The sequence below is a fragment of the Lampris incognitus genome, chromosome 20 (assembly GCF_029633865.1).
Source record: "Lampris incognitus isolate fLamInc1 chromosome 20, fLamInc1.hap2, whole genome shotgun sequence".
NCBI lineage: Eukaryota > Metazoa > Chordata > Actinopteri > Lampriformes > Lampridae > Lampris > Lampris incognitus.
In genome coordinates this window covers 32,709,705-32,727,052 of record NC_079230.1, presented here as the reverse complement: position 1 = coordinate 32,727,052, position 17,348 = coordinate 32,709,705, and the positions used below count along the sequence as shown (strand labels likewise).

Below are 17,348 nucleotides of genomic sequence, written 5' to 3'. Positions count from 1 at the left end.
TGTGGTGGTCTTGTAAGTGTAGTTGTGGTAGTCATGTATGTTTAGCTGTGGTAGTCATGTAAGTGTAGCTGTGGTTGTCATGTAAGTGTAGCTGTGGTTGTCATGTAAGTGTAGCTGTGATAGTCATGTATGTGTAGCTGTGGTTGTCATGTAAGTGTAGCTGTGATAGTCATTTAACTGTAGTTGTGGTTGTCATGTAAGTGTAACTGTGATAGTCATGTAAGTGTAACTGTGATATTCATGCAAGTGTGGCTGTGGTAGTCATGTAAGTGTAGCTCTGGTAGTCATGTAAGTGTAGCTCTGATAGTCATGTAAGTGTAGCTGTGGTAGTCATGTAAGTGTAGCTGTGATAGTCATGTAAGTGTAGCTGTGGTAGTCATGTAAGTGTAACCTTGGTAGTCTTTAAAGTGTAGCTGTGGTAGTCAGGTGAGTGTAGCTGTGGTAGTCATGTAAGTGTAGCCGTGGTAGTCATGTAAGTGTAGCTGTGGTTGTAATGTAAGTGCAGCTGTGGTTGTCATGTATGTGTAGCTGTGATAGTCATGAAAGTGTAGCTGTAGTAGTCATGTAAGTGTAACCTTGGTAGTCTTTAAAGTGTAGCTGTGGTAGTCAGGTGAGTGTAGCTGTGGTAGTCATGTTGGTGTAGCTGTGGTAGTCATGTAAGTGTAGCTGTGGTAGTCATGTTAGTGTAGCTGTGGTAGTCATGAAACTGTAGCTGTGGTAGTCATGTAAGTGTAGCTGTGGTAGTCATGTAAGTGTAGCTGTGATAGTCATGAAAGTGTAGCCGTGGTAGTCATGTAAGTGTAGCTGTGATAGTCATGTTAGTGTATCTGTGGTCGAATGTAAGTGGAGCTGTGATAGTGATGTAAGTGTAGCTGTGGTAGTCATGTAATTGTAGCTGTTGTAGTCATGTAAGTGTAGCTGTGGTAGTCCTGTAAGTGTAGCTCTGATAGTCATGTAAGTGTAGCTGTGGTAGTCATGTTAGTGTATCTGTGGTAGAATGTAAGTGTAGCTGTGATAGTCATGAAAGTGTTGCTGTAGTAGTCATGTAAGTGTAGCTCTCATAGTCATGTTAGTGTATCTGTGGTAGAATGTAAGTGTAGCTGTGATAGTCATGAAAGTGTTGCTGTAGTAGTCATGTAAGTGTAGCTGTGGTAGTCATGTAAGCGTAGCTGTGTTAGTCATGTATGTGTAGCTGTGGTTGTCATGTAAGTGTAGCTGTGGTAGTCATGTAAGTGTAGCTCTGATAGTCATGTAAGTGAAGCTGTGGTAGTCATGTAAGTGAAGTTGTGATAGTCATGTTGGTGTAGTTGTGATAGTCATGTTGGTGTAGCTGTGGTAGTCATGTAGGTGTAGCTGTGGTAGTCATGTTGGTGTAGCTGTGGTAGTCATGTAAGTGTAGCTGTGGTAGTCATGTTAGTGTAGCTGTGGTAGTCATGTTGGTGTAGCTGTGGTAGTCATGTAAGTGTAGCTGTGGTAGTCATGTTGGTGTAATTGTGGTAGTCATGTAAGTGTAGCTGTGGTAGTCATGTTAGTGTAGCTGTGGTAGTCATGTTAGTGTAGCTGTGGTAGTCATGTAAGTGTAGCTGTGGTAGTCATGTTGGTGTAGCTGTGGTAGACATCTAAGTGTAGCTGTGGTAGTCATGTTGGTGTAGCTGTGGTAGTCATGAAAGTGTAGCTGTGGTAGTCATGTTACTGTAGCTGTGGAAGTCATGTTGGTGTAGCTGTGGTAGTCATGTATAAGTGTAGCTGTGGTAGTCATGGTAGTGTAGCTGTGGTAGTCATGTAAGTGTAGCTGTGGTAGTCTTTAAGGTGTAGCTGTGATAGTCATGTTAGTGTAGTTGTCGTAGTCATGAAAGTTTAGGTGTGGTAGTCGTGTAAGTTTAGCTGTGGTAGTCATGTTAGTGTACTTATGGTAGTCATGTTAGTGTAGCTATGTTAGTCATATAAGTGTAGCTGTAGTAGTCATGTAAGTGTAGCTGTGGTAGTCCTGTAGGCGTAGTTGTGGTAGTCCTGTAAGCGTAGTTGTGGTAGTCTTTAAATTGTAGTTTTGGTTGTCATGTAAGTGTAGCTGTGGTTGTCATGTAAGTGTAGCTGTGATAGTCATGTAAGTGTAGCTGTGGTGGTCTTGTAAGTGTAGTTGTGGTAGTCATGTATGTGTAGCTGTGGTAGTCATGTAAGTGTAGCTGTGGTTGTCATGTAAGTGTAGCTGTGGTTGTCATGTAAGTGTAGCTGTGATAGTCATGTATGTGTAGCTGTGATAGTCATGTATGTGTAGCTGTGGTTGTCATGTAAGTGTAGCTGTGATAGTCATTTAACTGTAGTTGTGGTTGTCATGTAAGTGTAACTGTGATAGTCATGTAAGTGTAACTGTGATATTCATGTAAGTGTAGCTCTGGTAGTCATGAAAGTGTAGCTGTGGTAGTCATGTAAGTGTAGCTGTGATAGTCATGTATGTGTAGCTGTGGTTGTAATGTAAGTGTAGCTGTGGTTGTAATGTAAGTGTAGCTGTGGTTGTCATGTAAGCGTAGCTGTGATAGTCATGAAAGTGTAGCTGTGGTAGTCATGTAAGTGTAGCTGTGGTAGTCATGTATGTGTAGCTGTGGTTGTAATGTAAGTGTAGCTGTGGTTGTAATGTAAGTGTAGCTGTGGTTGTCATGTATTTGTAGCTGTGATAGTCATGTAAGTGTAGTTGTGGTAGTCATGTAAGCGTAGTTGTGGTAGTCATGTAAGTGTAATTGTGGTAGCCTTTAAAGTGTAGCTGTGATATTCATGCATGTGTAGCTGTGATAGTCATGTAAGTGTAGCTGTGATATTCATGTAAGTGTAGCTGTGGTAGTCCTGTAGGCGTAGTTGTGGTAGTCATGTTGGTGTAGCTGTGGTAGTCATGTTGGTGTAGCTGTGGTAGTCATGTTGGTGTAGCTGTGGTAGTCATGTAGGTGTAGTTGTGGTAGTCATGTTGGTGTAGCTGTGGTAGTCATGTTGGTGTAGCTGTGGTAGTCATGTAGGTGTAGCTGTGGTAGTCATGTTGGTGTAGCTGTGGTAGTCATGTTGGTGTAGCTGTGGTAGTCATGTTGGTGTAGCTGTGGTAGTCATGTTGGTGTAGCTGTGGTAGTCATGTAGGTGTAGCTGTGGTAGTCATGTAGGTGTAGCTGTGGTAGTCATTTAGGTGTAGCTGTGGTAGTCAGGGTGCTGGTAGGACGCCTTACTGGCATCTCTATCTTGGGCATTTTGGACTTTATTTGAGTTTATGAGTGAAAGTGTGTTAGCGAGGTAAAGCCCAGCTCCCAGATAAAAACAACTTTGTGGATGATCACACGCACACACACACGCTCACACGCACAAAGGCTCTGTGTGTGTGTGTGTGTGTGTGTGTGTGTGTGTGTGTGTGTGTGTGTGTGTGTGTGTGCGTGCGTGTGTGTGTGTGTGCGTGTGTGTGTGTGTGTGTGTGCGTGTGTGTGTTTGCGTGCGTGTGTGTGTGTGTGTGCGTGTGTGTGTGTGTGCGTAGCTGTTCAGAGGACTTTAAAAGTCACCGCCGGTGTGTCCCGCGCGCTTGTTCGGCCCCGGCTCCCACATCCATGGCAACCACTTGTTGAAGCCTCACTGCTCGTTGCTAAGAGATGGGATGTATTCGACCAGAAAATCCCCACCACCCCCACCTCCCCCTTTCCACCTTACCCCCACCCCCTACCCTCCCGCGGTGCCCCTCATCGACCTCCTCACCCCCTCCCCCTCCCCTCCCCGCATGTGCATGCACCAACCTGCGCTGCAGAGCTCCGGTCTCGCCATTATTGTGATTCTTTCTTCTTCTTCTCTGGTAGTTCAAACCGCGGTGGTTTCAGGGTGTGTAATTAGTTTCTTGATGTGTTCTTAATGTACTTGCTCGGGTTCTTTCCACGCCCGTGCTTCATGCATTTTCATTAGTCAGACTCAGCTCCTCTGGTTTCCCTAGTCGGACTCAGCTCCTCTGGTTTCCCTAGTCGGACCCAGCTCCTCTGGTTTCCCTAGTCAGACTCAGCTCCTCTGCTTTCCCTAGTCGGACCCAGCTCCTCTGGTTTCCCTAGTCGGACCCAGCTCCTCTGGTTTCCCTAGTCAGACTCAGCTCCTCTGGTTTCCCTAGTCGGACCCAGCTCCTCTGGTTTCCCTAGTCGGACCCAGCTCCTCTGGTTTCCCTAGTCGGACCCAGCTCCTCTGGTTTCCCTAGTCGGACTCAGCTCCTCTGGTTTCCCTAGTCGGACTCAGCTCCTCTGGTTTCCCTAGTCGGACCCAGCTCCTCTGGTTTCCCTAGTCAGACCCAGCTCCTCTGGTTTCCCTAGTCAGACTCAGCTCCTCTGGTTTCCCTAGTCAGACTCAGCTCCTCTGGTTTCCCTAGTCGGACCCAGCTCCTCTGGTTTCCCTAGTCGGACCCAGCTCCTCTGGTTTCCCTAGTCGGACTCAGCTCCTCTGGTTTCCCTAGTCGGACCCAGCTCCTCTGGTTTCCCTAGTCAGACTCAGCTCCTCTGCTTTCCCTAGTCGGACCCAGCTCCTCTGGTTTCCCTAGTCGGACCCAGCTCCTCTGGTTTCCCTAGTCAGACTCAGCTCCTCTGGTTTCCCTAGTCGGACCCAGCTCCTCTGGTTTCCCTAGTCGGACCCAGCTCCTCTGGTTTCCCTAGTCGGACCCAGCTCCTCTGGTTTCCCTAGTCGGACTCAGCTCCTCTGGTTTCCCTAGTCGGACTCAGCTCCTCTGGTTTCCCTAGTCGGACCCAGCTCCTCTGGTTTCCCTAGTCAGACCCAGCTCCTCTGGTTTCCCTAGTCAGACTCAGCTCCTCTGGTTTCCCTAGTCAGACTCAGCTCCTCTGGTTTCCCTAGTCGGACCCAGCTCCTCTGGTTTCCCTAGTCAGACTCAGCTCCTCTGGTTTCCCTAGTCGGACCCAGCTCCTCTGGTTTCCCTAGTCAGACTCAGCTCCTCTGCTTTCCCTAGTCGGACCCAGCTCCTCTGGTTTCCCTAGTCAGACTCAGCTCCTCTGGTTTCCCTAGTCGGACCCAGCTCCTCTGGTTTCCCTAGTCGGACCCAGCTCCTCTGGTTTCCCTAGTCGGACCCAGCTCCTCTGGTTTCCCTAGTCGGACTCAGCTCCTCTGGTTTCCCTAGTCGGACCCAGCTCCTCTGGTTTCCCTAGTCGGACCCAGCTCCTCTGGTTTCCCTAGTCGGACCCAGCTCCTCTGGTTTCCCTAGTCGGACTCAGCTCCTCTGGTTTCCCTAGTCGGACTCAGCTCCTCTGGTTTCCCTAGTCGGACCCAGCTCCTCTGGTTTCCCTAGTCAGACCCAGCTCCTCTGGTTTCCCTAGTCAGACTCAGCTCCTCTGGTTTCCCTAGTCAGACTCAGCTCCTCTGGTTTCCCTAGTCGGACCCAGCTCCTCTGGTTTCCCTAGTCAGACTCAGCTCCTCTGGTTTCCCTAGTCGGACCCAGCTCCTCTGGTTTCCCTAGTCAGACTCAGCTCCTCTGCTTTCCCTAGTCAGACCCAGCTCCTCTGGTTTCCCTAGTCGGACTCAGCTCCTCTGGTTTCCCTAGTCGGACCCAGCTCCTCTGGTTTCCCTAGTCGGACTCAGCTCCTCTGGTTTCCCTAGTCGGACCCAGCTCCTCTGGTTTCCCTAGTCGGACCCAGCTCCTCTGGTTTCCCTAGTCAGACTCAGCTCCTCTGGTTTCCCTAGTCGGACCCAGCTCCTCTGGTTTCCCTAGTCGGACCCAGCTCCTCTGGTTTCCCTAGTCGGACCCAGCTCCTCTGGTTTCCCTAGTCGGACTCAGCTCCTCTGGTTTCCCTAGTCGGACCCAGCTCCTCTGGTTTCCCTAGTCGGACCCAGCTCCTCTGGTTTCCCTAGTCAGACCCAGGTCCTCTGGTAAGGGAGTGTTGTGTAGTGGCCCGGTACCGGCGGCCTGCTTGATTCTTTACTGTTCCGGGCTGAGCTGCTGGGGAAAGCAGCCGCGTGTCGGACAGAGATTACTGATGAATGTCGAAACAGAGAAAAGAGTTGGACACACAACCTATATCACGGGGGTTTACGCACGGCCCCCCCCCTTCATTCATTCTTTCACTCCGCCTCATCCTTGACGCACTCATCTCTCTCTCTCTCTCTCTCTCTCTCTCTCTCTCTCTCTCTCTCCTCTCTCTCTCTCTCTCTCTCTCTCTCTCTCTCTCTCTCTCTCTCTCTCTCTCTCTCTCTCTCATGTCTCCATCCCCTCCCCTCTCTCGCCGATTAGCCGGTGCGGGCTACTTCCATTTCCATGAGAATGGCCGCGGTGGGTGAAAGGGTTAAGCCTGAGCCAGGCAGAGAGGGGAGAGAGGGGAGAGAGGGGAGGACGAAGCCCTCCAATGCAGCGCTAATTTTCTGCTCGGTGGGGGAGCGGCAGAGCAGGAACAATGCGGCCCGGGGGAGCTGCCGAGGACTCGGTGGCTTTACTATGTGCACCTGCGAGCTCAAAAGCCGCGGACAATGTGCCTCCGAAACGGCCAATTACGGACGGGCCCTGCCGCTTTCTCTCGGGGAGAGAGAGAGAGGGAGAGAGAGAGAGAGAGGAAAGGAGAAGTGTGGGGGGGGGTGTAAAAGTGGATAAAGTGAAGAAAGTAAATGATCGACCTTTAAATCTTTCTACGCGCCGCAGCCCCTTTGCCCCTCCATAACCATCCCCCTCCCATCCCCTCCCCTCCCCCCGCGCTGTCCAGCCAAACGTTTGTTGAGTCCCTCCGCGTCCACTTTTTAGTTTGACACCCCCCCCCACGGGTAGCGGCTCAGCCTGCGGCGCATGCTCAGACACGGCAGAGTTCAGGGGGACTGAATGGATGCCAGCTTGTTATTTTCACTACTGATGTGAACGATGAGGTCATAGTTTGAGTGACAGCTGAGTTAATATCTCGTCACGTTGTTGAATTTACTCACCACTGTCGTGTGTGGCTGTTACAACATATAACATCCAGCAGGCTGACGAGTACATTTACCTCAACACGGCGGTCCTTCAATTCACATAACAGCAAAGTTGGATTGTCTTGTCAAGTGGTTGCGTTACGTAGCCTTGCTTCTACGAAACTTGATTAATTCTGTTTTCAACGAATTAAACACTATTGGACACATCTGCATGGAGCCACTTGGTGGCACTTCAAGTAAATTCAACTTTTTTTTTTCATTAGTTGTTGGGCTAACATTTCCTGGGTTTTACCGGCCCGGTGTCTTCATGTGAGGATACCAATCTGGTAATAAATACCCTACATATCACTTTAATATCACCCTTCATCTCAATATAACATCACCCTTGATATGACTTTAATATCGACCTTCATCTCACTTTAATATCACCCTTCATCTCACTTTAATATCACCCTTCATCTCACTTTAATATCAACCTTCATATCACTTCAATATTACCCTTGATATCACTTCAATATCACCCTTCATCTCACTTTAATATCACCCTTCATCTCACTTTAATATCACCCTTCATATCACTTCAATATCACCCTACATATCACTTTAATATCACCCTTCATCTCACTTAAATATCAACCTTCATATCACTTTAATATCACCCTTCATCTCACTTTAATATCAACCTTCATATCACTTTAATATCACCCTTCATCTCAATATAACATCACCCTTGATATGACTTTAATATCACCCTTCATCTCACTTTAATATCAACCTTCATATCACTTTAATATCACCCTTCATATCACTTTAATATCACCCTACATATCACTGTAATATCACCCTCCATATCACTTTAATATCACCCTTCATCTCACTTTAATATCACCCTTCATCTCACTTTATTATCACCCTTCATCTCACTTTAATATCACCCTTCGTATCACTTTAATATCACCCTTCATCTCAATATAACATCACCCTTGATATGACTTTAATATCACCCTTCATCTCACTTTAATATCACCCTTCATACCACTTTAATATCACCCTTCATTTCACTTTAATATCACCCTTCGTATCACTTTAATATCACCCTCCGTATCTCTTTAATATCACCCTACATATCACTTTAATATCACCCTCCATATCACTTTAATATCACGCTACATATCACTTTAATATCACCCTTCATATCACTTTAATATCACGCTACATATCACTTTAATATCACCCTTCATATCACTTTAATATCACCCTTCATCTCACTTTAATATCACCCTTCGTATCACTTTAATATCACCCTCCGTATCACTTTAATATCACCCTACATATCACTTTAATATCACCCTTCATCTCACTTTAATATCACCCTTCATCTCACTTTAATATCACCCTTCGTATCACTTTAATATCACCCTTCATCTCACTTTAATATCACCCTCCGTATCACTTTAATATCACCCTTCATCTCACTTTAATATCACCCTACATATCACTTTAATATCACCCTCCATATCACTTTAATATCACCCTACATATCACTTTAATGTCACCCTACATATCACTTTAATATCACCCTACATATCACTTTAATATCACCCTTCATATCACTTTAATATCACCCTTCGTATCATTTTAATATCACGCTTCGTATCACTTTAATATCACCCTTCATATCACTTTAATATAACCCTACATATCACTTTAATGTCACCCTACATATCACTTTAATATCACCCTCAATATCACTTTAATATCACCCTTCATCTCACTTTAATATCACCCTTCGTATCACTTTAATATCACGCTTCGTATCACTTTAATATCACCCTTCATCTCACTTTAATATTACGCTACATATCACTTTAATATCACCCTTCATCTCACTTTAATATTACGCTACATATCACTTTAATATCACCCTTCGTATCACTTTAATATCACCCTTCATCTCACTTTAATATCACCCTACATATCACTTTAATATCACCCTTCATATCACTGTAATATCACCCTTCATATCACTGTAATATCACCCTTCATCTCACTTTAATATCACCCTTCATCTCACTTTAATATCACCCTACATATCACTTTAATATCACCCTTCATATCACTTTAATATCACCCTTCATATCACTTTGTCACCCTTCATCTCACTTTAATATCACCCTTCATCTCACTTTAATATTACGCTACATATCACTTTACTATCACCCTTCGTATCACTTTAATATCACCCTTCATCTCACTTTAATATCACCCTACATATCACTTTAATATCACCCTTCATATCACTGTAATATCACCCTTCATATCACTGTAATATCACCCTTCATCTCACTTTAATATCACCCTTCATCTCACTTTAATATCACCCTTCATCTCACTTTAATATCACCCTACATATCACTTTAATATCACCCTTCATATCACTTTAATATCACCCTTCATATCACTTTGTCACCCTTCATCTTACTTTAATGTCACCCTTCATCTCACTTTAATATCACCCTTCATATCACTTTAATATCACCCTTCATCTCACTTTAATATCACCCTTCATATCACTTTAATATCACCCTACATATCACTTTAATGTCACCCTTCATCTCACTTTAATATCACCCTTCATCTCACTTTAATATCACCCTTCATCTCACTTTAATATCACCCTTCATATCACTTTAATATCACCCTTCATATCACTTTAATATCACCCTTCATATCACTTTAATATCACCCTACATATCAGATTAATATAATTTATTTCATGATCAACTTGTTGCAGTGTGACCTAAAGACGGAAGCCGCTCAGATTAACTAGGGGTGGGACGATACTGGATCGAATTCCGAATCGTTCGATACGGTCTTCACGGTTCGAGACGCTCCCCATTTCGCGGGCTCGGGTTTTATTAACACTACAACGACCGGGATTTCACTGCTACTACTAGAACGACCATGGGCGGTCAAAATGACTGCCGGTTTTTAAATTCTATATTGTGTCAAGATAAATACGCAGTTGAGATATTAATGCATTACATATGTTAGTATGTCTGTAATGAAACTAACTGACACCAAACTTAACATTTTAACAACTTTATTACTGTACTGAATTCGGGAAGCCGCCGGGAACCGCCGCAACCGGGACGCGAACGTTAAACAGTCGATTAAAGGTTCCGACCCGTTAGCCAACGGGCTAGCGAGTCCACACAGCCGCGATGGTTACACTACTGTTTTTCAAACAACTCAAAATGGCCGCCGTCCAACGCCTGTAAGTACCGCCACGCCTCGGTGGTAGTCATGGTGCGTCTGTACCCACACATGTTGGACACAACACCTGAAGAACAAAACAGGAAACACGTGTTGCTGCTCCAACACACGTAGCAAGGCCTATAAAACGTGACGTGTAAAAACAGAACTGAACGCTGGAAAGGACATGACGCCACGCCACCAACACACGTCATAAATACTGATATTACGCGTGGTCATTTTGACCGCTCATGGTCGTTTCGGGTAGATCTTATAACTTTTTGTGCAGTTGATCTAAAACTCATTTTAATGCAAATACTATATGCAGTTTTAGGAGCACTGAGGGGGCGGCAGGTCTGTGTCTTTTTTTCCCACAAAGTTGTTAAACTTTGAGAATCCAAAACGGTCAAAATGACCGCCTTGGTCGTTCCTGTGTTTTTTAACGTTTATAGTAAAGCAGCTGTTTTACACAACAGGGAAAGACGGCACAAAATGTTAGAACATCTGCGCGGGCGTTTCGTTAGAATACGTGCCGTGATAAAGCCAACGTGCTGGGCCTCGTGCGCAAAGTAGAGGAACAGTAGAGCTGCGGTGTGTTTTGTCTCGTGCTCGCCAAGCCGTCCACTGTACCGTACTGAATCCAAATCGTGAGCCCGAACCGTGACACGTATCGAACCATGAGGTTTTGACTCGTCCCACTGCTAATATCAAGTGTATAACAATAATAACAGGATATTAATAATCATAACTGTATGAGACGGCAGGCCCATGCATGGCCACTGAGCCTGAAAAGCAGCCAGAGACTGTAAGACTCGGCCTATTTGACTGGTCCATGATCTGTCCGTCATGTCCACTGATCTTCATGCATGCCGGAACTGACGTGCTGCTGGGAAAACGAGTTCTGCGCTTCTAGTCTTCAGTCTGTTGGAGTCAGTAGCGGCCCTGGCGACGGCGCATTAAGCACACCTCTTCCACGCATTAAGCAGACTTGTGCCAGCAATGAAAATCTATTTTATTTTGGGGTTTTTTTTACTTATTGTTCATCATTGCCATGTTTTTTTAATCAAGAATGAAGACCCTTAGTATGAGAGCCTCAGAAATATATGTACACATTATATACATGGATGCTGCAGAACTTTCTTACATCATTTACAGGTGGGTGCATCAGCATGAGAAAACAGAATAGAATGTAAACATTCACACACCACGTGTCCACTTTCACCAGCCCACCGACGCAAGCCACTTCCTGTCCCTCCCTGGGAAGCACCAAGTCCCCGTTCAAGTCCCCGGTGAGCTTGCTGGAGGAACTGGTTGAGAGACACTCGGACGTAGAAAGCCGTGACAAAAGCACCTTGCTAAATCCTCAGTGAAGGAAAACAGTTGAAACAGTAAATCAAAGTTTAGAAACAAGCTTGAAGTTTTTTTTTTAATATGAAAATCATCGATACATTCCCTTCAATGGTGAGATGGGTTCAAAATGAAGACAACTAGGACCTAAAAACAATGTTTAGAAATTTTTTTTTAAAAAAAAACATACATTTAGTTTCCCCCAAGTTTGTTGTTTAATTTTCAAATGTATTTTTAAAAATGTGTCACTTAAAAGTTATTTTCTCTTTCCAGGTAAAACCCTTACAAGGAAAGTGAACATTTCACATCAAGTTTCGTCCAGTAAATAAGAGCAACTTGGGATACGCTGCAAAATTACTCAAATAAAAACACTGCTACCCCAGTAAAACACAGCAGATATTAATCAATTTTAAACTTACAACAGATTTAAAGTTACGCCCGCAGCAGTGCTGGCACAGCACCACCTCTAGTCGCCCGGCGCTGCGTCCACTCAGCAGCGGGCGACTAGAGGTGGTGCTGCACCACCTCTAGTCGCCCGCTGTTGAGTGGACGCAGCGCCGGGCGCAACAGGCCAGACTCGTGGTTTAGTGTCTTCTACCGAGAAACAACTAGGCCCGTTCTCTAAAAAGCATTACCCATTTTAAAAGTAGAGCTAGATCGCCATTGTTCACATTGGATGCAGTCACGATTGTCCAACAGGCAAACAGCGGTGCCACCCAACAGCACTGAGATCATTAAACCAGAAGAAGAAGAAGAAGAAGAAGCCCCTACTCGACTAAGCCCAAAGATTACTTAAAACAAGTCATTGTTATTCAGGTGGTGCACGTCCTCGTTTCACCCCCCCTCCCCCCTCCCCTTCAGAGCAGCCAGTGACGTTGCACCACCAGAACGCTTGCTAGTCACATGATTGTACGGTCACCAGTGCAGGAGGTCTGAACTGGTTCCCGTCAGAAGGCGGAACCATGTGTTGACTGCACAGGTGCGCTGCTGGGGTTCTGACACCCTGGGCCCTCGCGTGACACCGGCCCCGGGACAGCTTGAGACGAGCTCAGGCTTCTCCTCCCAAGCGGTCCATCAGGAGCAGGAGGACGAGCCGAGGGCTCCGCGCCTATGAGAGACTTCCCACTGATGGGGTGACGTTGGGGAGACGCCTTCATAGGTCTGGGCCGTGTGAGCGCGTGACGAGTTAGAGAGGCTCAACGGTGGCGTTAAAGGGAAAGGCACCGCCATGTCAAGTGGCAACGCAAGGCATTAGCGCGGCTTTGCAGACGCGAGATATCATCCGTCAACTTCTAACAACAAACATGGGCTGAATTCACAATATGTACACCGCAGCAAGCTGCTTATCTTTACCGTGGTCCTTCGTGGAAAGAAGTCCATTGAAAATATATTGGCAGGAGGGCCAACTCTGTGTTTGTGTGTGGGGTCAAGCTGGGACAGATTTCTGTTGTCCTAAACATGAAGAGGTAGAAAAATAGCCTTTACAAGAAGCTGAAGCTTGTGTGAAACCGGAGCGCATCGAGCAACGCAGGCACTACATGTGTGCACGTATCCTCACATCGGAGTCCCCACACAGCCCCTAATCTAATGTCTCACATCTGACTCCAGCCTTCTCACCCAAGCCAGCAACATGTGCATGAATGGACCTGTCCCCCACGTAAGACCTGCCAACACTGTTCTCCCACAAGAGTTCAGTCAGTCAATCCCAGCATGCCCTGCAGCGCTCCTCCTCTTCAGATGTGTGTCAGGGGGACTGTTCCGCTGAGGTAGTGCTGCTGGACACTGGTGTAGCCTCTCTGCGCCGCTGTGGGGTCGCTGGTGTCTCCTGGGATGTACATGCTGATCATGTCCCTGAGGTCACCCTGGAGAGGCCCCCGGTGGTGGTTGGGGGTCCCGTTTGGAGGCGAGTGGGACACGGGCTCCGGCTTGACCATGGACATGGTGACGGGACTGGGCTGCTGCGGGCTGCTGCTGTAAGACATGGGGCTGTGGGGCAGGAGACAGAGGAGGAGGGTAAAGTCCACACAGTCCACTCAGGACACAGCATGAAATCAACGACACACACCGCTACAGTCTACTGATGGAGATCCGGTTTGCTAAGGAGACGTTTTGAGACCTTCACGTCTCAGCCAGAACGGGTCATCTTGTCTAAGACGAGCCGTTCTGGCTGAGACGGGAAGGCTGGATGCTCAGTCACTCGGCGAGGTGACAACTTGTTGAACAAATAGGCGTACTGCACAGAGGCGGAGCAAAATAGGAATTTTGATCTTCATCTAACAAAGTGAATTATACATATGGCATCCAAATGTGGTGTCATTACTTCAAGTGGGGATGGTAGAAAAACGATTTGTAAGAATGACTGCAAGTCCATTACTGCTGCCGTGTCACAAGTTTAAAATCAAGACTTAGATATAACGAGAAAAATGTGAATTTCACTTTTAAAATGATTTTCAGGCGACGATAGCGAGCATTTCTCTTCACTCCTGTACCTCCATTATGAAACGACAGGACGTGCCTTCCTTAACTGCAATATGTATTATTCATAATCATGAGAAGCTGCTCTAGTCTCTGAATTAGCAACTGAAGGAGGGGGCTGCTGCGTATTCAATGATCAACACAAGTCCGGTTTCCATCGCCTCCTGAAAACGGTTTTCCCCAGTCGCACCGGTCCAATTCTGAACATGTTCCAGAAGATCAAGTCAGCAACTTTAAAGTTCTACAGAGAACCACAGGATCTACGCTGGCTGTCCCAGTGGCATCAGACCAAACACCAGTAATGCGTTGTTGTTGTTGGCGTTTTTATTTGGAAGACCCACCCTTAACTACTGTCAGGCCATGGTTATTATGCTAATTCAAGATTTAAGATGCTAATTAAGATTACAGCTCTGCACACAAAACCTCTGCATCCTAAATGGGTTGGAGGTCAACGTCATAAGCACTGCTACATACAAAGGGTAATACGTCCTACTTCTGCAGGACCATCCCCTTACTTGAGACCTGCAAAAGGCTGGAGAGTCCTTGGTGCAGTCAGAAGGGAGTGAGTCAGAAGGGACATTGTGATTATCTTCATAAATCTGGTCTTGTGAAGCACGCCGTCTTCGGGACAGGCCCCGACAGGTTAGACAACCGACAGCAGGACATGTTTTCACAATCTAATTTGATGAGGTTTTGGTGGGCAGTCTGAGGCGCTACATGCCTTGGGCACGGCTCTGTGCAGGATGTTCAAGAGCGTTCAGGAGGTTCTGTCAGGTTTGTTTGGGCAGTTCTTGGGCTGAGACGTCATCCCAGCCTCAGAGAGAAAGCCAGTTGTTTACATTGAGATGAAGCGGAGCTTGTGGGTGGAGGACCACACATGAAGCTCACCTGGCCATACCCGTGGAACACATGGCGGTTGTATTCTGGGTCATGCAAGACCGTCTGCACATGAGAACAAAGTGCTGCACGGCTGATTTACACCCCTTCCTGCCCGCTTTTCCCAGGTCGCCGCGTGTTATTACACGGCCGTATTAACGCCAGGAGTTGGGTTATATCTAATTAAGTGTCATCTTCACAGATGGTGAAACTTTACAAATGTCCCGTAAAACAGGTAAATTGGTATTTGCTGCAAAGTTGGGATTTGTTAGAATTCAGAGGGTGAAGCAAACGAATCTCGTTTCCCCAAAACACGTATTGTGAGATCTAGAAGTGACGATTTACTTAATTATCTTGATTTTAGGTGTTGTGGAATTTATTATGTGCCGCCTTAGAATCAAGTTCTTATGTCTTCGTTTTTTAGAGAGCAGGTATTCCAGACAAAGTGTCATATTTGCCCGAAAACAGGACAGACAATCTATGGATGTCCCGCAGAAGCAAGTTAGGGGCCAGAAACTCGGTGGTACCGGTACTCTGGCCTACAGGATGTTTTAGGCTCGCCGTCCTTTTCGCCACAAGGTTGAGGGACAGAACCATGGGCTTATTCACTCATGAAATGTTTTACCATCGCATTTCCAACTAGCAGCCATATTCTCCCGAACCACTGAAAGGTTGCGTTGCAGAGAAACCCCATGATCGGCTTTAATCCTCCAGCTTGCCCGTCTACGACTTGAAAGAAATCCTTCAGGTTTTGACAGTTTCTCCTCGGCAGCGTTGCCCGTCACAACACCCACAAATGTACATTTCTACAACCGACACACGCACGCACGCACGCACGCACCTGTTCAAACCAGGAAGCTCACCTGTAGGAGTTCGCTCCGTTCATGTAGGTCTGCGCGGCCGTCATCGCAGGGGGGTATTGGAGGGCTGACAGGTCGTAGCGGTGGATCTGCTGCGTGTAGCCGAGGGCCTCGCCCTGCATGGCGGCGTACCCCCCAGCGGGGCCCCAGCTGTAGCTGTCCATCCTGGGACTGGCGCTCTGCCCCTGCGCCGCCGCCAGCAGGTTCCCGGCGGACAGCGGGTACTTGTTCACCTGCGCGTCCTTCTTCAGCAGGGGCTTGGTCTTGCGGCGCGGCTTGTACTTGTAGTCCGGGTACTCCTTCATGTGCACGGCCCGGAGCCGCTTGGCCTCGTCGATAAAGGGCCGCTTCTCGGCGTCGGTGAGCAGCTTCCACTCGGCGCCCAGCCGCTTGCTGATCTCCGAGTTGTGCATTTTGGGGTTCTCCTGGGCCATCTTGCGCCTCTGGCCGCGCGACCACACCATGAAGGCGTTCATGGGTCTCTTGACTTTGTCCATGGGGTCGCCCCCGGGCGGACACGCGGTCTTGGAGGTCGGGTGCGAGTTGCCGTTGCCTACCATGTTCGCCGTCATGCTGCCGGTGACCGGGGACATGCCCTGGGAGGTCTGGTGCGACGGGGGCTGGCCGGTGGGCTTCAGCTCGTGTTCCATCATGCTGTACATCTTCACCGCGTGTTTCTGCGCCTGAAACAAATGATAAAGAGCTAAATTCCCTCGCTCTCGTTCTCGCTCTCTCTCGCTCTCAAACTCACTCAAACTTTTGTCTCCTTCTACCTGGCGACTCGTGACCAGGTAATCCGCCGGGCGCGCTGCACGTCGTGCGTCAGGTAAAACAGGGAGTACCGGCTGTTCCGAATGAGCTAATCAGTCGAGGACACACCCGCGTAACAGAAGCCCGGCAGCGGTGGCGTGTGAGCCCGCTTCAAACTTCACATTCATTCCTCTGAGGGAGACGCGGGGAAACGGGACACCTTCCTCTCTCTCGCTTTCTCTCCAACCTGACGAACAGCCCGACCCGGAGCGTGACTCTCTCCACCAACCGAGCAGAACTTGGTGCTGGTACAAAAAAAACTTCTCCCCTCTTGTGCGATCGTACGCCAGCGTGCAGACCAATAGCAGTGGAGATGGCTCTCTCATGCGCGTCCATTTGCATGTGAAAGGCGCGGGTGCGGACGGTGGGAGAGAGAGAGAGAGAGCGTGAGAGAGAGAGAGCACTTGTTGATGCTGGGCAGGGAGACTGGAGAGCCCTCTACCCCAGCAGGCGAGAAAACAAAGTCATGGGCTCACCGAGAAACCTCTCATTCACATGGTCAAACTTTAACACCGACGGCGAACTGCAACGCTGCGTAATGCGTGCGCAATAGCCGCGCGTAAAACCGTGCGTTTATTACGAGCAGCGCTCCAATAGGAAGTCGGAGCAAACAAATCCCATTTTAATCAAATCGCTAAAAGGTGTGAGCTCGAGTAAGGCTAAATCACCCTACACGGCTGTGTTTACTTCAACTTCCACGATGCAATATGAGCTGTGAGTGGTCGGGGTGAATACAGTATTCTGGTTCCGATTCGGCAGGACACGGCTGAATACCGCCACGTTGTTTCTGAAACAGACTCGATACAAAAGCGAGGGGTCTTAATTCAAACC

At 47.5% G+C, this 17,348-nt stretch overlaps 1 protein-coding gene across 1 annotated transcript; it reads right to left on the bottom strand.

The window, feature by feature from the left end:
• Positions 1–13,229: 13,229 nt before the first annotated feature.
• Positions 13,230–16,519, bottom strand: sox19b (SRY-box transcription factor 19b). Its single transcript, XM_056300356.1, has 3 exons — positions 16,481–16,519; positions 15,711–16,390; positions 13,230–13,482 (listed from the first exon to the last, which is right to left on the bottom strand). Exons 2-3 carry the CDS (start codon positions 16,367–16,369, stop codon positions 13,230–13,232), a joined length of 912 nt encoding a protein of 303 aa, XP_056156331.1. The 5' UTR covers positions 16,370–16,390; positions 16,481–16,519.
• Between the last annotated feature and the right edge of the window lie 829 nt (positions 16,520–17,348).

What these genes read in the sequence shown, in the direction of transcription:
- sox19b (XM_056300356.1), bottom strand. Translation starts at nt 16,369, where the DNA reads ATGTACAGCATGATGGAACACGAGCTGAAGCCCACCGGCCAGCCCCCG. An exon ending in AACGGAGCGAACTCCTACAG is followed by an intron (nt 13,483 to 15,710) that starts GTGAGCTTCCTG and finishes CCTGCCCCACAG; the next exon opens with CCCCATGTCTTACAGCAGCA.